This window comes from Geotrypetes seraphini, chromosome 4, assembly GCF_902459505.1.
Source record: "Geotrypetes seraphini chromosome 4, aGeoSer1.1, whole genome shotgun sequence".
Lineage (NCBI taxonomy): Eukaryota > Metazoa > Chordata > Amphibia > Gymnophiona > Dermophiidae > Geotrypetes > Geotrypetes seraphini.
Genome location: NC_047087.1, coordinates 256,687,616 through 256,705,494, shown reverse-complemented (window position 1 = coordinate 256,705,494; position 17,879 = coordinate 256,687,616). Strand labels below are relative to the sequence as shown.

General features: G+C 40.2%; 1 protein-coding gene across 12 annotated transcripts in view; it reads left to right on the top strand.

The window, feature by feature from the left end:
* Positions 1–12,497, top strand: part of SLC16A12 (solute carrier family 16 member 12) — a 91,736-nt gene extending 79,239 nt beyond the window's left edge. For all 12 annotated transcript variants that reach the window (XM_033940171.1, XM_033940165.1, XM_033940167.1 and 9 more), the window contains 2 exons: positions 9,054–9,313; positions 10,649–12,497. In XM_033940171.1, coding sequence (XP_033796062.1) covers positions 9,054–9,313; positions 10,649–10,872 — 484 coding nt within the window. In that variant the 3' untranslated portion in view covers positions 10,873–12,497. The remainder of the gene's footprint in view (positions 1–9,053; positions 9,314–10,648) is intronic.
* The last annotated feature ends 5,382 nt before the right edge of the window (positions 12,498–17,879 follow it).

The window sequence follows — 17,879 nt, the reverse complement described above, 5'->3', positions numbered from 1 at the left end:
CTTTGACCAAAATAATGATCATTGTTCTGGAGACAGTGGGCTCCTTTTACAAAGCCGCGTTGGCGATTCTCGCATGGCAAATGTAAATCTAGTATCAGTTATGCAAACTGGATTGTATAGCTGATGAATATGGGAAGCAACGTGACCTAACCTAAAGGTGACTTAAGTAAATGCAAAGATAGAAGGAGGTTGTGAGAGCATATCTGAGAGAATATTATGTTTAATAATACAACACCTGGGGGTCCTTTTACTATAACCCCCCTGTTTTACTAAGGTGCGCTAAGCGTTTAAGTGCGTGTTTAGTGCGCGCTAAATCTACGCGCACGCTAACATGTCCATAGACTAACATGCACCCGTTAGCGTTTAGCATGTGGTTAGCACACATTAAAAAGCATAGTGCACCTTAATAAAAGGAGCCCTAAGGTGCGCTAGCCGATTAAGCGTGCGCTAAATATTTGTAGATGCCTTTTTCTAGTCAATAATGTTTTTTTCTGGCATAGTTGTTAAATTAAACATGATCTTTTTATATAAGTCTTCGTGTTAGTTTGCAGATAAGATCTCAGAGGATTGTTTGTGTGTCTGTTTTATTTTTTATTTTTTAAATAATTTTATGTATGTAAATTATGTAAACCATTTATCTCTAAATGGTATAGAAATTTTTAAAAATAAATAAATAAAATTATATTCTATGGATGCGTTAGCGTTTAGCATACGCTAATTCGATTAGCGTGCGCTAATTGGTTAGGGCATCTTAGTAAAACAGGGGGTTAGTAAAAGAGGGGGACGGTGCTTTAATTGAATCCAATGATAATACTGGTTTGGGTGAAAGAAGAATTGTATTTGCAATTCTTGCAAGGATTACAGTTGTTTACTTTTATATCAATCAGCTGTTTTAGGAGGGATTCAAGAAAGGGCGCTAGGGCCCTGATTCTATAAAGGGCGCCTAAGTCTTGTCTAATGCTGAGTGGGACTTAGGTGTCCAAACTAAGTAGTTAATGAGCCATTTAAGGGTCTTAATGAGCGATAATTGGCACATGGACGTCCAAAGGATGTGGACGTCACTTTGTAGGCCCTTCCACAATTTCATGGACGCCCAACTTTAGCATGTGCAATTTTGTTAGTATGTGCAATTGTATTAGCACACGCTAACCGCTAAAGATGCCCATTATATTCCTATGAGCGTCTTTAGCAATTAGCGGGCGCTAGAGCGCGTAGTGCCCTTTCTTGAATCCCCCCCTTAGTGACCATATTTATTGGTTGTTCATTCTATCCAAGAAATTAAATCATTTTTATTTTTGGACTGTTTCAAATTAACCTTCCCCCCTTTTACTAAACCGCAATAACGGTTATTAGTGCAGGGAGCTGCGCTGAATGCTTCGCGCTGCCCGGTGCTCATAGGAATTCTATGTACTTTGGGAACAGCACGGAGTATTTAGCGCGGCTCCCTGCACTAAAAACCGCTATCGCGGTTTAATAAAAGGGGGGAGGGGTAAGGCAGATACTAATTTAGAATATGCAATGCCCATTGTTTATCTAGTTCTAATAACCATTGTTGAGATGATATAGTATTTTGTTTCAAAAAGTTTGGAAAAAGAGTTGTAAGAAAATAGTGCATTAAAAAAGGGTCAAAGAGTTCTTTTTCTAGTTATCACATATGGTATATTCTAAGGAAGAGTAAATCCAAAAGACAGGATTTTTGCATAATAAAAGTTTTATGATATATAGGGAAACAGAGACATGAGACTCCTGCAGATTTTTAAGAGTTTTTAATGCTATTTTCAATTTTTTGGAGACTGAATAATTGGGAAAGCAATTTATTTAGCTATATAATGTAGTCAGGAAGAAAGAAGGGATCATGCTAAGGATGAAGTTTATTTTTGGCATTAGCCTGCACGGAATTTAAACCTAAGGGTTTCCCATTTTTGATCTTACCCTTTAATGCTTGCTGTTTGATACCTATGAGGACTTCCTTTTTTTTCTTCTTTGTTTGAATATTGAAGCTGTGGTGACTTAGGGCTCCTTTTACTAAGCCGCGTTAGGGCTTTAACGTGTGGAATAGCGCGTGCGCTAGACCTTAACGCCAGCATTAAGCTGGCATTAGTTCTAGAAGCATAGCGTGCGGTAATTACCTGCGTGCGCTAAAAACGCTAGCGCGCCTTAGTAAAAGGAGCCCTTAGGTATTCAAAATACGTACTGTGTATACTGGTCATAGGTACCCTAATTCCTTTTCTTTTTCTGTTACTTCTTTCCCTCCAGCTTCTACATACAGTTCACTCTTTTACTCACCATTTGAAATTCAGTTTCTTAGCCAGTTAAAGAATGGTGACAGTGAAGGTTTATCCCATGATAATTTGAAAGCTTTCTGCAACATAAGAAATGATGAACTGTGTGATGTTAAGTGACTGCCCTCTAGTGGAGAAAAATACATTTTAGTATTACTCTACTACTTGTAGCTCATTCTAGACGTCCAGTTTCCTGAAATTCCTCGATTAATAATAATCTGGGTGACGGGTCTCCAGGGGATTGTAGGAACTAGGAACCAGGTCAGCAGCTGGCAGGTAGAGCATGGTGGAACCTTTGTTTGTGCTGCCTGGTCTGCTTGTTCAGACCTACAGTAACTGGTGATTTGAATTGTATAGTAATATAGGGATTAGAAAGGGGAGAGGTGGAGGGGTGTGTAGTTTGGAAGGATGGAGAGGAAGAGTTGGGAGAATTGGTTGGAAAAGAGTGATAGCTTGGGGGAAGAGAAGAAGAAAGGAGATTGGTAAGGGAGTTAGAGTACTTGAGGCGGGGCTTGAAAGAGGTGCACCTTGGGCTAGAGAGAGAAAGAGGCCTGGATTGAAGATGGGTAGAGAAAGAGTGCAGATAGGAGGGCAAGTAAGACCAGAACCTGGGAAGAAACATCTCCTTTTTACATTTGTAATTCCCTCCAAGATCCCAGAAATTCCTGTCCATTAGTTTTGGTGACCCCTTCCTATTCTCCCACTCCAGTCCAAAATTTCTTTATCTCCCTCTCTCTTCTTCCTGCCCCTGTCCTAGATTCTCATTCTCTATTTCTTACTCAGGTTTCAGGTTTACTTAAAATTTGATTATATCGCTTATAATACTTCTAAGCGATGTACAATTTAAAAATGGGGAAACAATATTACAAATTATGGACATATACTAGAACAGTACAAGACCAACATGATACAATAGGGACAGGGGTTGAAATACAATAATTATAGGAAAGAAACAAATAAGGGTAGTACAAAATGAGCCAATAGGGAAGGTGTCTGAAGCCTCCTGAGGTTCAGGTTCCTATGGAGAGAAACAACATTTATTTGATTTTATGTTTGAAAGGCATCTCTATTTAAGAAGGATTTTAGTGAGCTCTTAAACGATCAAGATTTTGTTCTTCTCTGAGATGGGAAGGTAACTTATTCCATAGTTGCGGAGCATAAGTTGTAAAAATTTCATTTTTTTGAGTGTTGATTATTTTTAAAAAGGGGATTACAAGCAGATCGTAAGGTCCTAGTGCAGGGGTGTCAAAGTCCCTCCTCGAAGGCCACAATCCAGTCGGGTTTTTCAGGATTTTCTCAATGAATATGCATGAGATCTATTTGCATGCACTGCTTTCATTGTATGCTAACAGATCTCATGCATATTCATTAGGAAAATCCTGAAAACCCGATTGGATTCTGGCCCTCGAGGAAGGACTTTAACACCCCTGTCCTAAGGGGTGTATATGGAATTAGGAGTTTATCAAGAAATGCCGGTAAGTTTGACTGTCGTGTTTTAAAACAGAGCAAGATTATTTTATCTGTGATCCAATGTGAAATTGGCAGCCAGTGAGCATTTTGTAATAAAGGTGTCACATGATCAAATTTTTTGGAGTTTGTTAAGAGTTTTATAGATGTATTCTGGACTAACTGTAGACATCTTGAATCTGGGTGATGTTTTTATATAAAGAATTGCAGTAATCTAGTCTGGAGAAAATAAGAGAATGAATAAGGGTGTTTAATGCTGCTGTTTCTAAAACCTTTGCAATTGATCTTATCATGTGGAGCTTATAGAAGCAGCTTCTTACCACCGAACCTATCTGCTCACAGTACGATAGTTTCTGATCTAAAATTACCCCAAGGATTTTAGTGTTATGCACCATTTCCAAGGGAATGTTGTCGATTGTTGGGATCTGTGCCGGCAGAGATATTCCTCCCTTCCAGATACCAAGAACTATTGTTTACATTACATTACATTAGTGATTTCTATTCCGCCAATACCTTGCGGTTCAAGGTGGATTACAAAAGAAGTTATCTGGCCATTTCCAGAGGAATTGAAGAGAAGAGCGAGTTGTTTCAGAGAAATTGGGAAGAATCTTGCGGTGTTTGTCTTCAAGGATTTCTTGAATAGCATGGTTTTTATTTATTTTCTGAACGATTTGTAGTCTGGGGTCGTTATCGGTAAATTGGAGAGTTGGTGGTCCAGTTTTGCTGCTTGTGTGGCTAGAAGGCCATCGTACAGTTTTTTTCATTTGACGTCTCTGATTGGGGGGTGCTTGAATGGTTTGTGGGTTCTCCTATGTCTGGTTGGGGTAGTTTGGATTAGCCGGTTGTTTAGGTAGGCTGGGCTGTCTCCGTTTATGATTTTAAATAGTAGGCAGTAGAATTTGAATTGTACTCTTGCTTCTATTGGGAGCCAGTGTGAGTCGAGGTATGCCGCCGTGATGTGGTCGTGCTTCCTCAGTGAATACATAAGTCTTAGCGCTGTATTTTAAACTGTTTGTAGTTGTTTTATCATGGTTGCGAGGCAGGGGAGATAGAGTATGGTGCAGTAGTCTAGAAGACCTTCTTCCCCATTCACTCCTCCCTCTTTGCTCCTTCCCTTTCCCCCTCCATTAACTTTTCTTCTTCCCAGCATTAATCTTCCTTTCTTTTCCTCCCCAGTCTCTCTTTTTCATTCTTACCATTTAGTGGAAGTACAGTGCCATGTTGCCACATTTCACCACTATCAATTTGAAGTGACTGTGACAACCCCTTAGGGGGACGAGTCACTAAGAACTAAAAATTCACTCTAAGAAACCTTTACAGTAATCATTATTGCACATGTAAAGTCTTCGGTTGTAAACTTGCAGTCACAAATGTTCTCTGTTCTGTAGCAGTGGTGATTTACCTTACGCAAAGGCTGATGTAGGAAGGTACAAACAGCTTCACAAATGTGATATCATGCTTTAAGATAGCAAATAACATACAAATGTGTTTGCAAATTTTTGCAGATGCTATTTCCATTTTAAAACACGGAGCCTTATGTTTATGAGGACTTGTGCAAAATTTGTATAGAATTGCTTAGCATCTTGTAGACACTATGCAATAAGGTTTTACATATAATAATAATAATAATAATAACAGTTTATATATCACAATACCGTGAAGTTCCATGCGGTTTACAAAGATTAAGCAAAGGTACAAATTGATTGACTTTAAGAGGGGAGGAAGAAAGAGGGTTAATAGGACAGGAAATCCATTTTTGAGGAGAGAGTGATCAATAGAACAAGTTAACACATGCAACTAGCTGTTGGGGGCATTCCTAGCATTTAGGGAAGGGCTACTATGCAGTTAATGCAAAGAAAATGTTGGTATCACAGGTAGATAATGCATGATGCAGTTAAACATAAGAACATAAGAATAGCCTTACTGGGTCAGACCAATGGTCCATCAAGCCCAGTAGCCCGTTCTCACGGTGGCCAATCCAGGTCACTAGTACCTGGCTAAAACCCAAGGAGTAGCAACATTCCATGCTACCAATAAATGGGCAAGCAGTGGCTTCGCCCATGTCTTTCTCAATAACAGACTATGGACTTTTCCTCCTGCAACTTGTCCAAACCTTTCTTAAAACCAGCTATGCTAGCCACTCTTACCACATCCTCTGGCAACGCGTTCCAGAGCTTAACTATTATTGCTATTTAACTAAGGCCCAAATTCTATAAAGGGTATCTAAAGTTAGGCGCCTCTTACCCTTTATTTGGCATTGTTGCTCAGAAGCAACATGTGTTTCTATGGCTCTTATGGGAGATTTTCATCTCCAAATGCCTGTTACCTTGGCACTGTTGCTCTCGTTCAACATCAAGTTACATAAAACAGCCATTTTCACCATCTGCCAATTAAAGGGTTAAGCACCTAACTTAATTGGCAAAATATCCTTAATAGGCGCAATAATTGGAAAAAAAAAGTTAATTGTGCCTATCGCCTGGTGTTTAGTGGTTCCTAAGTGGGCGTTTATATGGGCAGAGTATGACCTAGGTGCCGCTAAGCATGATTCTCTAAAAACGTAGGTGTCTGAAATGTAGGCCTTTAAAACCTTCGCCTACATTTCAGGTTCCTAAGTTTTTACATAAGCACCGCTAGCCGGGATTCCGTAAACAGCACCTAAGTGCGACTGACATGCGGCAAGTGCCTATTTTTTTAGGCGCCAGCTGATTTAGGCACTGTTTATAGAATCTGGGCCTAAGTGTAGGGATGCGAACACAGCAAACACACACACAGGATAGGAGTTGGGAAGGAGGCGTTGCCAGTGGCTATCTCCTAGACCCTTTTATTATGCTTCTAGGCTAATGACATCATAGTAACTCCCCTAGGTGCATCTCTAATGATTGGTTGAGACAAAGGTACATGCTTTTACATCGTGTCACCCTCAACTCTGCACGTTGGCATATCCTGATTAACACTTAGACAAAACCTGATTCTCTGCAGGTATGCAATGCCTGTCTGATGTCCTTTACAACTAAAGACTAATCAAATTAAGATAAGGGTTAATTTGTGCCAGGTAAGGGGGGAAAGAGGGAAAGAGTCTGCATTTTTTCACAAGGCCACATGAAATCATTGTGCCGATCTCGCCCTGTTTTAGAATGGCATCCCTTCACCTAAGTGTCTACAGCAGGCCAAATTTTCTTTTTGTGAATAGAAACATAGAAAAAAAAAAAAAAAAGCAGCAGAAAAGGGTTATAGCCCACCAAGTCTGCCCATTCCAAGTATCCCCTCCCCTGAATTTACTCCCTTAAAGATCCCACTTGAGTATCCCATTTTCTCTTAAAATCCGTCACGCTGCTGGCCTTTATCACCTGGAGTGGGAGTCTGTTCCAATGATCCACTACTCTTTCGGTGAAGAAGTACTTCCTGAAGTCGCCATGAAACTTCCCTCCCCTAATCTTCAGCGGATGCCCTCTGGTGGTCGAGGGTCCCATGAGCCAGAAGATATCATCTTCTGACTCAATGCGTCCCGTGATGTACTTATATGTTTCAATCATATCTCCCCGTTCTCTTTCTTTCCTCAAGTGAGTACAGCCGCAAACTGAATCAATAGTTCCAGTTTGCTACGGACATTTCAAGCTTAAAGGGGAGGGGGAGGAGTGGCCTAGTGGTTAGAGCTGCTGTCTCAGCATCCTGAGGTTTTGAGTTCATTTCCAGTCTGCTCCCTGTGACTCTGGGCAAGTCATCTAACCCTTCATTGCTCCAGGTACCACAGTTATACTGTAAGCCTGCCAGGCCAGATAGGGAAAATAATTAAAATTGATTACTATTCAGTGTATTGTAAACCACATTGGTCGACTCTCTTTATAAAAGGGCCTAAGACTGTGATTCTCATAAAGTCCACCTGAAGGTAGATGCCGATATATTTATTGAGCAATAGGCTTAATCAGTGTTGATATTGGCACTCAGCACCTCTCATTAAGCCTTAATTGGATTTAATTGAAAGTTTGACTCTATAAAAAGAAGGCAACTATCCCAAAACGCCTCTTTGTGAATTAGGTGCCATTAGGTTCTGCTATCGGTGCCTAACTTTAGGCATTGAAAAATCCTGGCATAAATTGGGAACGCTTAAATGTTAGGATGCTGAGCACAGTCTAAGAGCTCTTAAGAGACGCTGAGCGTGATTCTCTATTGGGTGCCTAAGTTTTATAGAATCAGTGCCGACATTGGCGCCTAACTTTAGGCGGACTTTATAAAATCAGGGCCTTAATAAGTAAATTAACACCTCTTGAGATGGTTTTAACTACCACTTCTTATCATGTCTAAAGCTCTATTAGACATATGCACACAAAGGTACTTTCTTTGTCCCTAGTGGGCTCACAATTTAAGTTTTACACCTGAGCCAACATATGGATAAATGACTTGCCCAAGGTCACAAGGAGCTGTAGTGAGAATTGAACCCAGTTCACCAGAATCGAAATCTGCTATACTAACCACCAGGTTACTCCTCCACTTAATCTTTCTGTGCTGTGTTATTTGCTGCTTTAACGGTTATACTATAACAATATCCATGTTAACTCTGGGATACAGTCCCCTCCCTCAAAACACTGTTTTTTCCCCAATAGCTCTTTTAAAGTAGGAACTAGCCAAAAAACCTAGAGACTTGAAGAAGGCACAGATGGTTTATTAGCATACGTATGCGACTCCCGAGCTCCAAGCTGGCTTCAGAAGTGCCGAAAACAGGACGTTACAGAGATATTTATACATTCTTCTGGCTATACAACTGAATTCTAGAAAAAACTTTTCACGTGTTCCTTTTCTTAACAATCATTGTTCCTCAGCTCACACTAGCAGGTCACTAGCAAGTCACTTATCTAGGCCCTGCAGTCTTTCTGTTGCATGTTGTTTATGCTGGGATAGCCATAAGAAGTTAGAATGTCCAAGCTAACACTCAAGGCAGGCAGGCTAGAACATGAGATAAGTTAGGTCTGCAGCTAAACATAATTCAGCATTTTATTAAAGAGAAAACTTAGTTCAACACTTAGGAAAATCAGACCCAGACTCCTTCAGTACTTGGAAAACCAGTCCCAGGCTCCTTCAGCATGATAACTGTTAACCTACTAGTATCTATTATCATGGTCCTGTGTTGTAAGAACAAGGTACCGGTAATTCCTTTTATGGCCAAGGGGGGGGGGGGTATACCTCTGCTTGGATTATAAACAAGAAACCAGTGAATCACTGTGATTTGTTTATCTAACCATGGGAATTGAGCAGGTCCACCTTACTCATAGCGTTGTGGCTTATTTTTTTTTTTCCCCAAATCCACAGGTTTCTGAAGAAGTATCGTAATGTTTGCTACCTCATTGCTGTGGGACTTGATGGGATAAGCTGCCTCATCCTTCCGTTTCTTTGGAGCTTTCCTCTGCTTGTTCCATTCTCTGTTACATTTGGCTATTTTGACGGTGCCTATGTAGCTCTGATTCCTGTCGTGACAGCCGATGTGGTCGGGACAGCATTCTTATCATCTGCCCTGGGCTTGGTGTTTTTCCTTCATTCCGTACCATACCTGCTAAGCCCACCAATTGCAGGTCAGTTTAAAGTCACATTTCAATTCTAATATGTATTTGTCACATTACATAGATATGTAGATAGATGCACACAGTCAGTCAGTCGGTCAGTTAGATAGAGGTTAATGTCATGCTTTCACAGAAGAGTTCTACATATGCATAAATTTGGCAGTTGCTAAAGTGATAGTATTCTGTAACTTACAGGTACAACTGCAAAACCTGCCCATGTACATGCACCCTTTGTAATTGCGCAGTGCAATATTTAGGCACTATGGCCCGGATTCTGCAACGGTACTTAATCCCTATTAAGTTAGATGCACTGTTCTATAACTTGAGCACCCAACTTTGCACTCTGCAGTAGTCAGAAATCTGGGCGCCTCACTTTATAGAATCCATGGGTGTGGCAATATCAACAACTTATTATTTCTATAGCACCAACGGGCACACGCAGCGCTGTAGACGAATGAGGATGGGCCTAGAGTTAAGACAAAGTAGAGTCACATAATGGGTGCAGGTAAAGGAAAATACTATTTACTATAAATAATCAGGTAAGTGTCCATTCACAGGTGGGGAAGAGCAAATAAATCCAAAAATATTCCTTGGATGTAACAAGGTTCTCCAGCGGCCTGTTCCTGCAGGCCTACGGCGTACATTACTGTCTCTTAAGAAGGAAGTACAAGGCCTTCACTGTGAAAACATTTGCCAAATGGTCCTCTTACATCTAGTAAGCTTTCATGTATAATCCACTATAAATAAACATGTGTAACTGTTCTAAAATAAAAGAGCTGTATCATTACCTCAGAATTCTGCAAAAGCCAAAGTGTGGAGATGCCTTTGCAAGTTGATTTTTTGCAGAAAAGATAGTTACACCTTAATGAGGTCCAGTTATCTGTTTTTTCATCCGGTGCTTATTTTCACAGGGAAAATTTCTACACAGCTAATTTTCATATCTAGAAAATTTATGCACTAATGGATTTGCTGAGTTCATTGGCCTTGTACTGAGAAAAGCTTTTCGGTTATACTGAAACCTCAAATTATAATTCAAGGACAAAATTCACCTAACCAATATTTTTTTACTAGATGACTTGTCCTGTTAATTAACTTTATATCTTCACGGTCTATCTATCTGTTTCTCTTCTGAGATGTTAATATTCATAATATAATATACACAAGAGCTTTGCAAATAGGCTCTAAGAACCCACAGCTACTTGGATGTTCAGGATATCCAAAATGAATATTCCTGAGACAAATGTGCATGTACTGGGCGTTTCCATGTATGCTGGCTGTGGGGTCCCCAAGACATTTGTGGGAAACCTTAGTGCAAGTAATTACACCACTGTTCTTTTCTTCCAATAGGTTGGCTGGTGGACACAACAGGTAGCTACACTGCAGCATTCCTCTTGAGTGGATTCTCTATGATATTCTGCTCAGCATTACTTTGCGTTTCTAAACTTGTGAAGAAAATGAAAAAAACCCCAAAGACATTAAGTGCAACAAATATTGATCCCAAACAACAGATATGGACTAATGGAACAGTAGCTTATTCAATAACAGGAGAGTGGGATCAAAAAGATACCTAGGGCCTAAGTGGCAAACAGGAAGAGCAACAGATGGCTAGAGCGTCCATGTTCCCGCCTGCCGTGTGCAGACAGCTCTTACTCCTGCACTACCTGGGTTTCCTTTGGAGATCACCTTCATGGAAAAGAAAAACAGGATGGTTTCTCCAAAGTGTGGGCAAATTGTTGTGTTGATTTTCAACAGGATGAGACTGAGAAATCGACAAATTCACTTGAAGGCCCTGTGTTTTGTTTCTGTGAGTCATCACACTGTATAAATATGCAGTGAATTTACAGATGATGCATTAACAGAATAACTAGTGCAAAGAAAATAAGACCTCAGTGCTGGAGGGTGCTCAGCAGTCAGATACAGTCTGAGAGGTATTAAAGAAAGACCATTTATCTTCCGAAATGAAGAACTTGCCTTCCAAATGAAGGGCAAATTGGCCATCCTAAGCTCCAGGGCTTGACTTCTGAGGCTTGATGCAGATCTTGTACCTGTTGTGGGATTTTTCTGCAATTCTAGTTCCCTTTAAAACATTATCTAAATAGGATTAGCTAATAAAAATTGACCAACAACTGGGTGGGATGCCAGAATGAATCAAAGTAACATAAAATTTGTATTCCACTGCAGTTCATCCAGACCTCCTTTTCCAGAATCATAACCAGCTTTTGACCCTTTATGTTAGGTTGGACAATGATGCAGCAGAGTAAGTGGAAATGCTACCAAGCTCATTAAGGCAACTTCCTGCCCATCAATCAGTTATCATTAGATACTGTATGTTGGAAAAGGGTGAGGAGGAGGGTGTAAGAATTAAACCATTTTACTGTGATGCAAAATAAATGCTGGAACTGGATAACTATTTTTATTAGTTTATACATTGATATAATATAAATTGGAATACAGTACAATGTTTCTAACAATGGAGCCATGAATGTTTCTAAATTTTTAGAACTATATAATCAAAGAAAATTCAACTGCATTGAAAATTCATGCCATGCATAGTTTACTAAGGGCTCCTTTTACTAAGGTGCGCTAGTGGTTTTAGCACGCGCAAAACAATGCTATAGATGAAAATACTAATGCAAGCTCTATGGAGGCGTTAGCGTCTAGCACGCGCTAATGTCCTAACGCACCTTAGTAAAAGGAGCCCTAAGCCAGGAAGGAGAGCGAGGAAAACAACTTCTAAACAGACATAACCTCTGGCTTGTGATTCAAAATGTTTGAAATAAACAAATTGTTGTTTGTAATTCCATTGGTAACATTTTTTAAAACTATTCCAAGGTGGTGGAAAAAAAAAATATCTAAAACTTCAAGAAAATTTAACTTCAAAATTTCCAGTGTAAAATATTGTAGGATTTGACTGTTTACTTCATCTCGGTGTCTTCTGATCTCCCTTACAATTCTTGCATTCAGGTACAGCCTTACACAATTCATAAAACAGACTACTGGACTCTGAAGCCGGTGTAAAAAAAAATGCAGGAGGCTTTGTACACAACGTAGCATGGGTTTTGTGCACAATTTTGTGTACAACCATGGGCATTCTGGGGTATATTCTATATATGGCGCCTAAAAAAATCAGTGCCAAAAAAGCATTATTCTATAAGTCGTGCTTAAAATTAGGTGGTGCAAATGCCCAAGCCTAAATTTACACTGATATTTATTTTAAAAATGTCTATCCCTTCACATACATAAGAATAAAAAGCAAACCCATAAAATTTATCATTCACAAGTCAAACAAGACAGATTGCATCAGACTATCATCTCAGATTCAGTCATCATAGGAAAGGTATCAACATCTGCTCATTTATAAAATACTTAGATCTGGAATGCTCTTACAAATCAACATGTCTTTAAAGATTTTTTAAAGGACTTGGACGTCTGCATACAGCCTTTGTGAGCCTTTCATTGACTTCCATAGCCTTGGACCTGCCACAGAGACAGCTGCCAGACAAGTTTTTCTGTAATGTACTTCATGATTATTTTCCAAGGTTAGTCTCATTGCAGATTCTGATCATAAAGCCCAATTTGGCATATATTTCCTCAAAGCTTGGGTCAAATACCATGGTGCCTCTCCATAGGGTACATGGTGTATGATAGTCAAAATTTTGTACGCAATTCAAAATTCAACGAGCAACCAAAGTAATTTTTTTTTTTTTTTTAATAAACTGGAGTTATACGATCATATCATGACATTCCAGTAATGAACCTCGCAGTTGTGCTCTGTATCATCTGCAAGGCACGAACCCTAGCTTTGGTAATGCCTAAAAACTGTGCATTACAGAAATCTATTTTGTTCATGGCAAGACTTTGAACCACAATTTGGAAATCTAATGCTGATAACATTGGTCTCACTCTTGAAAGAACCCTCATCTGCATAAAGGCACCCTTGATAACATATAAAATATGATTTTTCCATTAACAGATGACTATCTAAATATGGGATACGGTAATCCAGTCACTTCATATGTTTAATCTGGAAGTGACTAGATTATTCATATTATCTGATGGTCCCCAAAAATATTGATTTTCTTCTATTTATAAGATATCAGTGTGGAGCTCTTGGCGAGTGGTGTGATACTGGTGTTCGTTCCAATGGCTGTAGCCAGACGGAACGAACTGTTATTACAAGCCTAAATTGAGATACAGATACCTCTATTCTATTAACTATTTGCATAACTTAAAGGAATGCCGACAATCTGCCTATGACCCACCCATTTCTGTGCCTCTTTTTTGACTTGCATGTAAAATCTGCACCTACCTCTACTACTACTACTATTTATTATTTCTACAGCGCTGAAAGGTGTACATAGCACTGTACATTTAACATGCAATAGATGGTCCCTGCTCAGAAGAGCTTACAATCTAATTTGGACAGACATACAGACAGGACATATAGGGTTGGGGAATTTCTTGAATGCAACTTGAGTGAAATGGTGTGGTAGCTCTGTTAGTCCACTTTCTAAGGTAATATAAAGAAATAAAACAAAAAAAACAAGGTGATAAACTTTTTTTATTGGACTAATTCAATACATTTTATGATGAGCTTTCAAAGGTAAACTTCAGATCAGAAAAAAAGCAAATGTATGCGTTTGTAGCGTGCGCTAAATATTTGCGTGAGTTAACCGCTAGCGCGTGCATGTTAGTCTATGGACGCGTTAGCTTGTGTGCTATAAATGCATAGGGCACCTTAGTAAAATGGGGTATGTCTAAGCAAATCTCAAGTAACATAATTTTTACATATAGTACATAGCTTTCCAGTAATAACTCAAAATACAACTTATATATTCTCTCAAAGAAAGCTTGAACAAAAGATGGGTTTTAAGCAACTTCCTAAATTGCAGATTTCCACAAAATTGTAACGTCCCAGACAAAGCATTCCACAGTGATGGTCCAGCTATAGAGAAACAAGAACTCTTTGTTCGTACGTAATGCTCTGAGCGCATGAAGGACCTGCAGTTTTCTTTTGACTTTGTAGGAGGAAATGGGTGCCTTAGTAAAGGATGAGGAGCTGGGAGGGATGTGCTGTTGGAACAATACTTCTAAGATAAAGTAGTCTTTGAGGATGGCGATAATACTATTAGGGCCTTCACCTTGAGAAAGCAATATACTGCGAAACATGTGAAATAGTGTCTCTGATTTAGACCACAGAGAAAGTGAAGTACTAGCTAATACTTAACTATAATACTGAATGAAGTTTTCTGAGTGTGAAAGAAATATTTATATTTAAAGATAAAATCAAAATAATAATAATAAAAAAATATCTATTGATCCAATGACGATGCAACACATAAAGCTTTTGTGTAGTGAAAACTTATTGAACACAAGGTGGTGTTTCTGAGGACCACTAAACTTTTGAAGGGCGTTATATGAGGGGATACTTGATTGGCTGGAACAATACTGGCATATGTGTGCATCGTATGTGTACACTTGCTCATAAATGCTAAAAATCTACTTGTGCAATGTTTGGTAAATGCATGCATATCTAACATAGGGCTTATTTTACAGGTGGGAATACACATGGGAAGGCCTCGCACACATACCTTATAGAATTGTTAGACCGGAGATATACGTGCAACATATAAGACCATATGCATAAATGTACCCAATTATGCTGGTATTCTAAAACAGAAAGTAAGGGCCAGATTCTGCAAATGGTGTGGTAATCAGTGGCCACTTACAAAACTGATGCCAATTGCGTGTGAATCACGTTACGGCGCCATTTGTAGAATTGCTGCTCCCATTAAAGGTAGGCACCGGTAATGTAGACCAGGGTTTTAAATGCCTATATTACCAGTGCCTATCTTTGACAGAGAATCATGCCTAATGGTGTCTAAGGTCATTTCTGGCCGAAACCACACCTACTTTGACCTTAGGTGTCACTAGTCGCCTCTGTGGATGTTAATATTGCAGCCCAGCGATATGCTCCTCTGTGCTGTTGCTTTATGATGAATAAAGAGCTTCTTATGCGGAGTTACTGCGGAACCTGTTCATTTGGACTGATCAATAATCCACGAGTTCTTATCTTAGGACCAACGGGGACCCCTGAGGAAGACACTATTGTCGAAACACGATTCACTAAACTTACCAATCTGGATCGTCGTTGTGAGATTCTTGGCCGAATTTTGCCGACCGACCGATTCATTATAGATTCTATATGAAAATGATCTGATCAGACGCACACCCTATAGTGATCCCACTGATCGCTGTAAGAGCAATGAAACACATGCACAGACTATCCTTGTTGTTTATTGACGCAATTTATGCATGCACTAGCTCTTTGCCCTTACTAGTGGGTGGGGTTCTTTCCCTCACGTCATTGGCGGCAAAGCACAAGTGAGCTCAAAACAAAGGTGGAGAGGTGGCTGCAGTTTACTTTTGTTGGCCCGAGTTGGACATTTTTAAAAAGGAATGATTTGTGACCGATGCAGTGAATTATTTTGTATAGCCAGATTATCGAACAGAACACATTTTAAATCCGTGTTTTAACCACGGGCTCGCAATGCGCTATATACAGAATATATAAAAAAGGAATTCTTACGCATATGTAAAGATATTTTACAGTTTTATTTTTAATTTTGATGGTTGTTTTATATGGGGTTGTAACCTTGATACTGATATTTCAGGGCAGAAGAGTGCAACAGAGTCGGCAAGGATTGGATAGTAAGCAACTGGGCCTCAGCAGTCGCTTCTTTTCATATCGGCAAACCCAATCATAGAAACATAGAAAGATGACGGCAGAAAAGAGCCATAGCCCATCAAGTCTGCCCACACCATTAACCCTCCCCAAACAACCTCCTAAGGGGTCGCTCACAGGTGGCATCACCTCTACACTGCCCTCGTAAAGATCCGACATGGGCATCCTATTTATTCTTAAAATCTTGTATGCTGCTGGCCGCGATCACTTGTTCTGGGAGTTTGTTCCAATGGTCTACCACTCTTTCTGTGAAGAAGTACTTCCTGGTATCCCCATGAAATTTCCCGCCCCTGATTCTTAGCGGATGTCCTCTTGTGGCCGACGGACCCTTGAAAGAGAAAACGTTGTCTTCCACCTCTATGCGGCCAGTGATGTACTTAAATGTCTCAATCATGTCTCCCCTCTCCCTATGCTCTTCGAGAGAGTATAGCCGCAATCTGTGCAGCCTGTCCTCGTATGAGAAATCCTTACGCCCCAAGATCATCCTAGTGGCCATGCGCTGAACCGACTCAACTCTCAGTACGTCCTTACGGTAGTGTGGCCTCCAGAATTGCACACAGTACTCCAGATGAGGTCTCACAATAGTTCTGTACAATGGCATTATGACCTCCGGCTTTCGGCTAACAAAGCTTCTACAGATAAAACCCAGCATTTGTCTAGCCTTGGATGTAGCCTTTTCCACTTGGGTGGCTGTTTTCATGTCTTTACTAATGATCACCCCTTAGTCCCGCTCTGCTGCCGTCCTAGCCAAGGTCTCGCCGTTCAGTGTGTATGTTCTGCACGGATTATTGTTGCCAAGGTACATGATCTTGCATTTTTTTGCGTTGAAGCCCAGCTGCCAGGTCGTGGACCAATGTTCCAGTAAAAGCAGGTCTTGCTTCATGCTGTCGGACAAATCATTTTTACTTAGTGTTACATAGTTTGGCGTCGTCGGCAAACAATGCTATCTTACCTTGAAGCCCCTGGGTCAGATCTCCTATGAATATATTGAAAAGGATCGGTCCCAGGACCGAACCCTGCGGCACTCCACTGGTCACCCTCGACGTTTTGGAGAGGGCACCGTTAACCAACACTCTCTGAAGTCTACCACTTAGCCAGTCATTGACCCATTGAGTTAGTGTTGCACCTAATCTCATTGATTTCATTTTGTTCAATAATCTATGGTGGGGGACGCTGTCGAAAGCTTTACTGAAGTCCAAATACACGACATCCAGGGACTCTCCTTGGTCCAGCTTTCTAGTTACCCAGTCAAAGAAGCTGATAAGATTGGATTGGCATGACCTACCCTTGGTGAAACCGTGTTGGTGGGGGTTGCATAGATTCTCCTCGTTCAGGATAGTGTCTAATTCACGTTTGATTAGCGTTTCCATGAGCTTACTCACAATCGAAGTGAGACTCACCGGTCTATAATTCGCAGCCTCTGCCCTGCAACCTTTTTTGTGCAGAGGAACGACGTTAGCTGTTTTCCAGTTCAAAGGGACTTTTCCCGTACTCAGGGAGAGGTTGAAGAGTACGGCTAATCAGTGTTTCTTCTTCTGCTTCCTTCTTTTGCATACAAACTGGTAGGGAGAAAACTAATTATATTCTGTGATGAAGCAAATACAAATCACAAAATTATCACAGCTCTTAATTAAATCTATAAATAACTTAGTGTGAAGTGCTCAGACCAACTACCCTTTGATTCAGTGATCACATCGAACTGGGGTAAGTATAGGGACCATCATACAACTTCACTGTCCCTATCCCGCTCCTCGTCACAAAGATGTATTTATGTAGGGATGTTTAACCATTCAGTTTCGGAATTTAATCCATGAGAGGAAAGTGTGTTCCAAT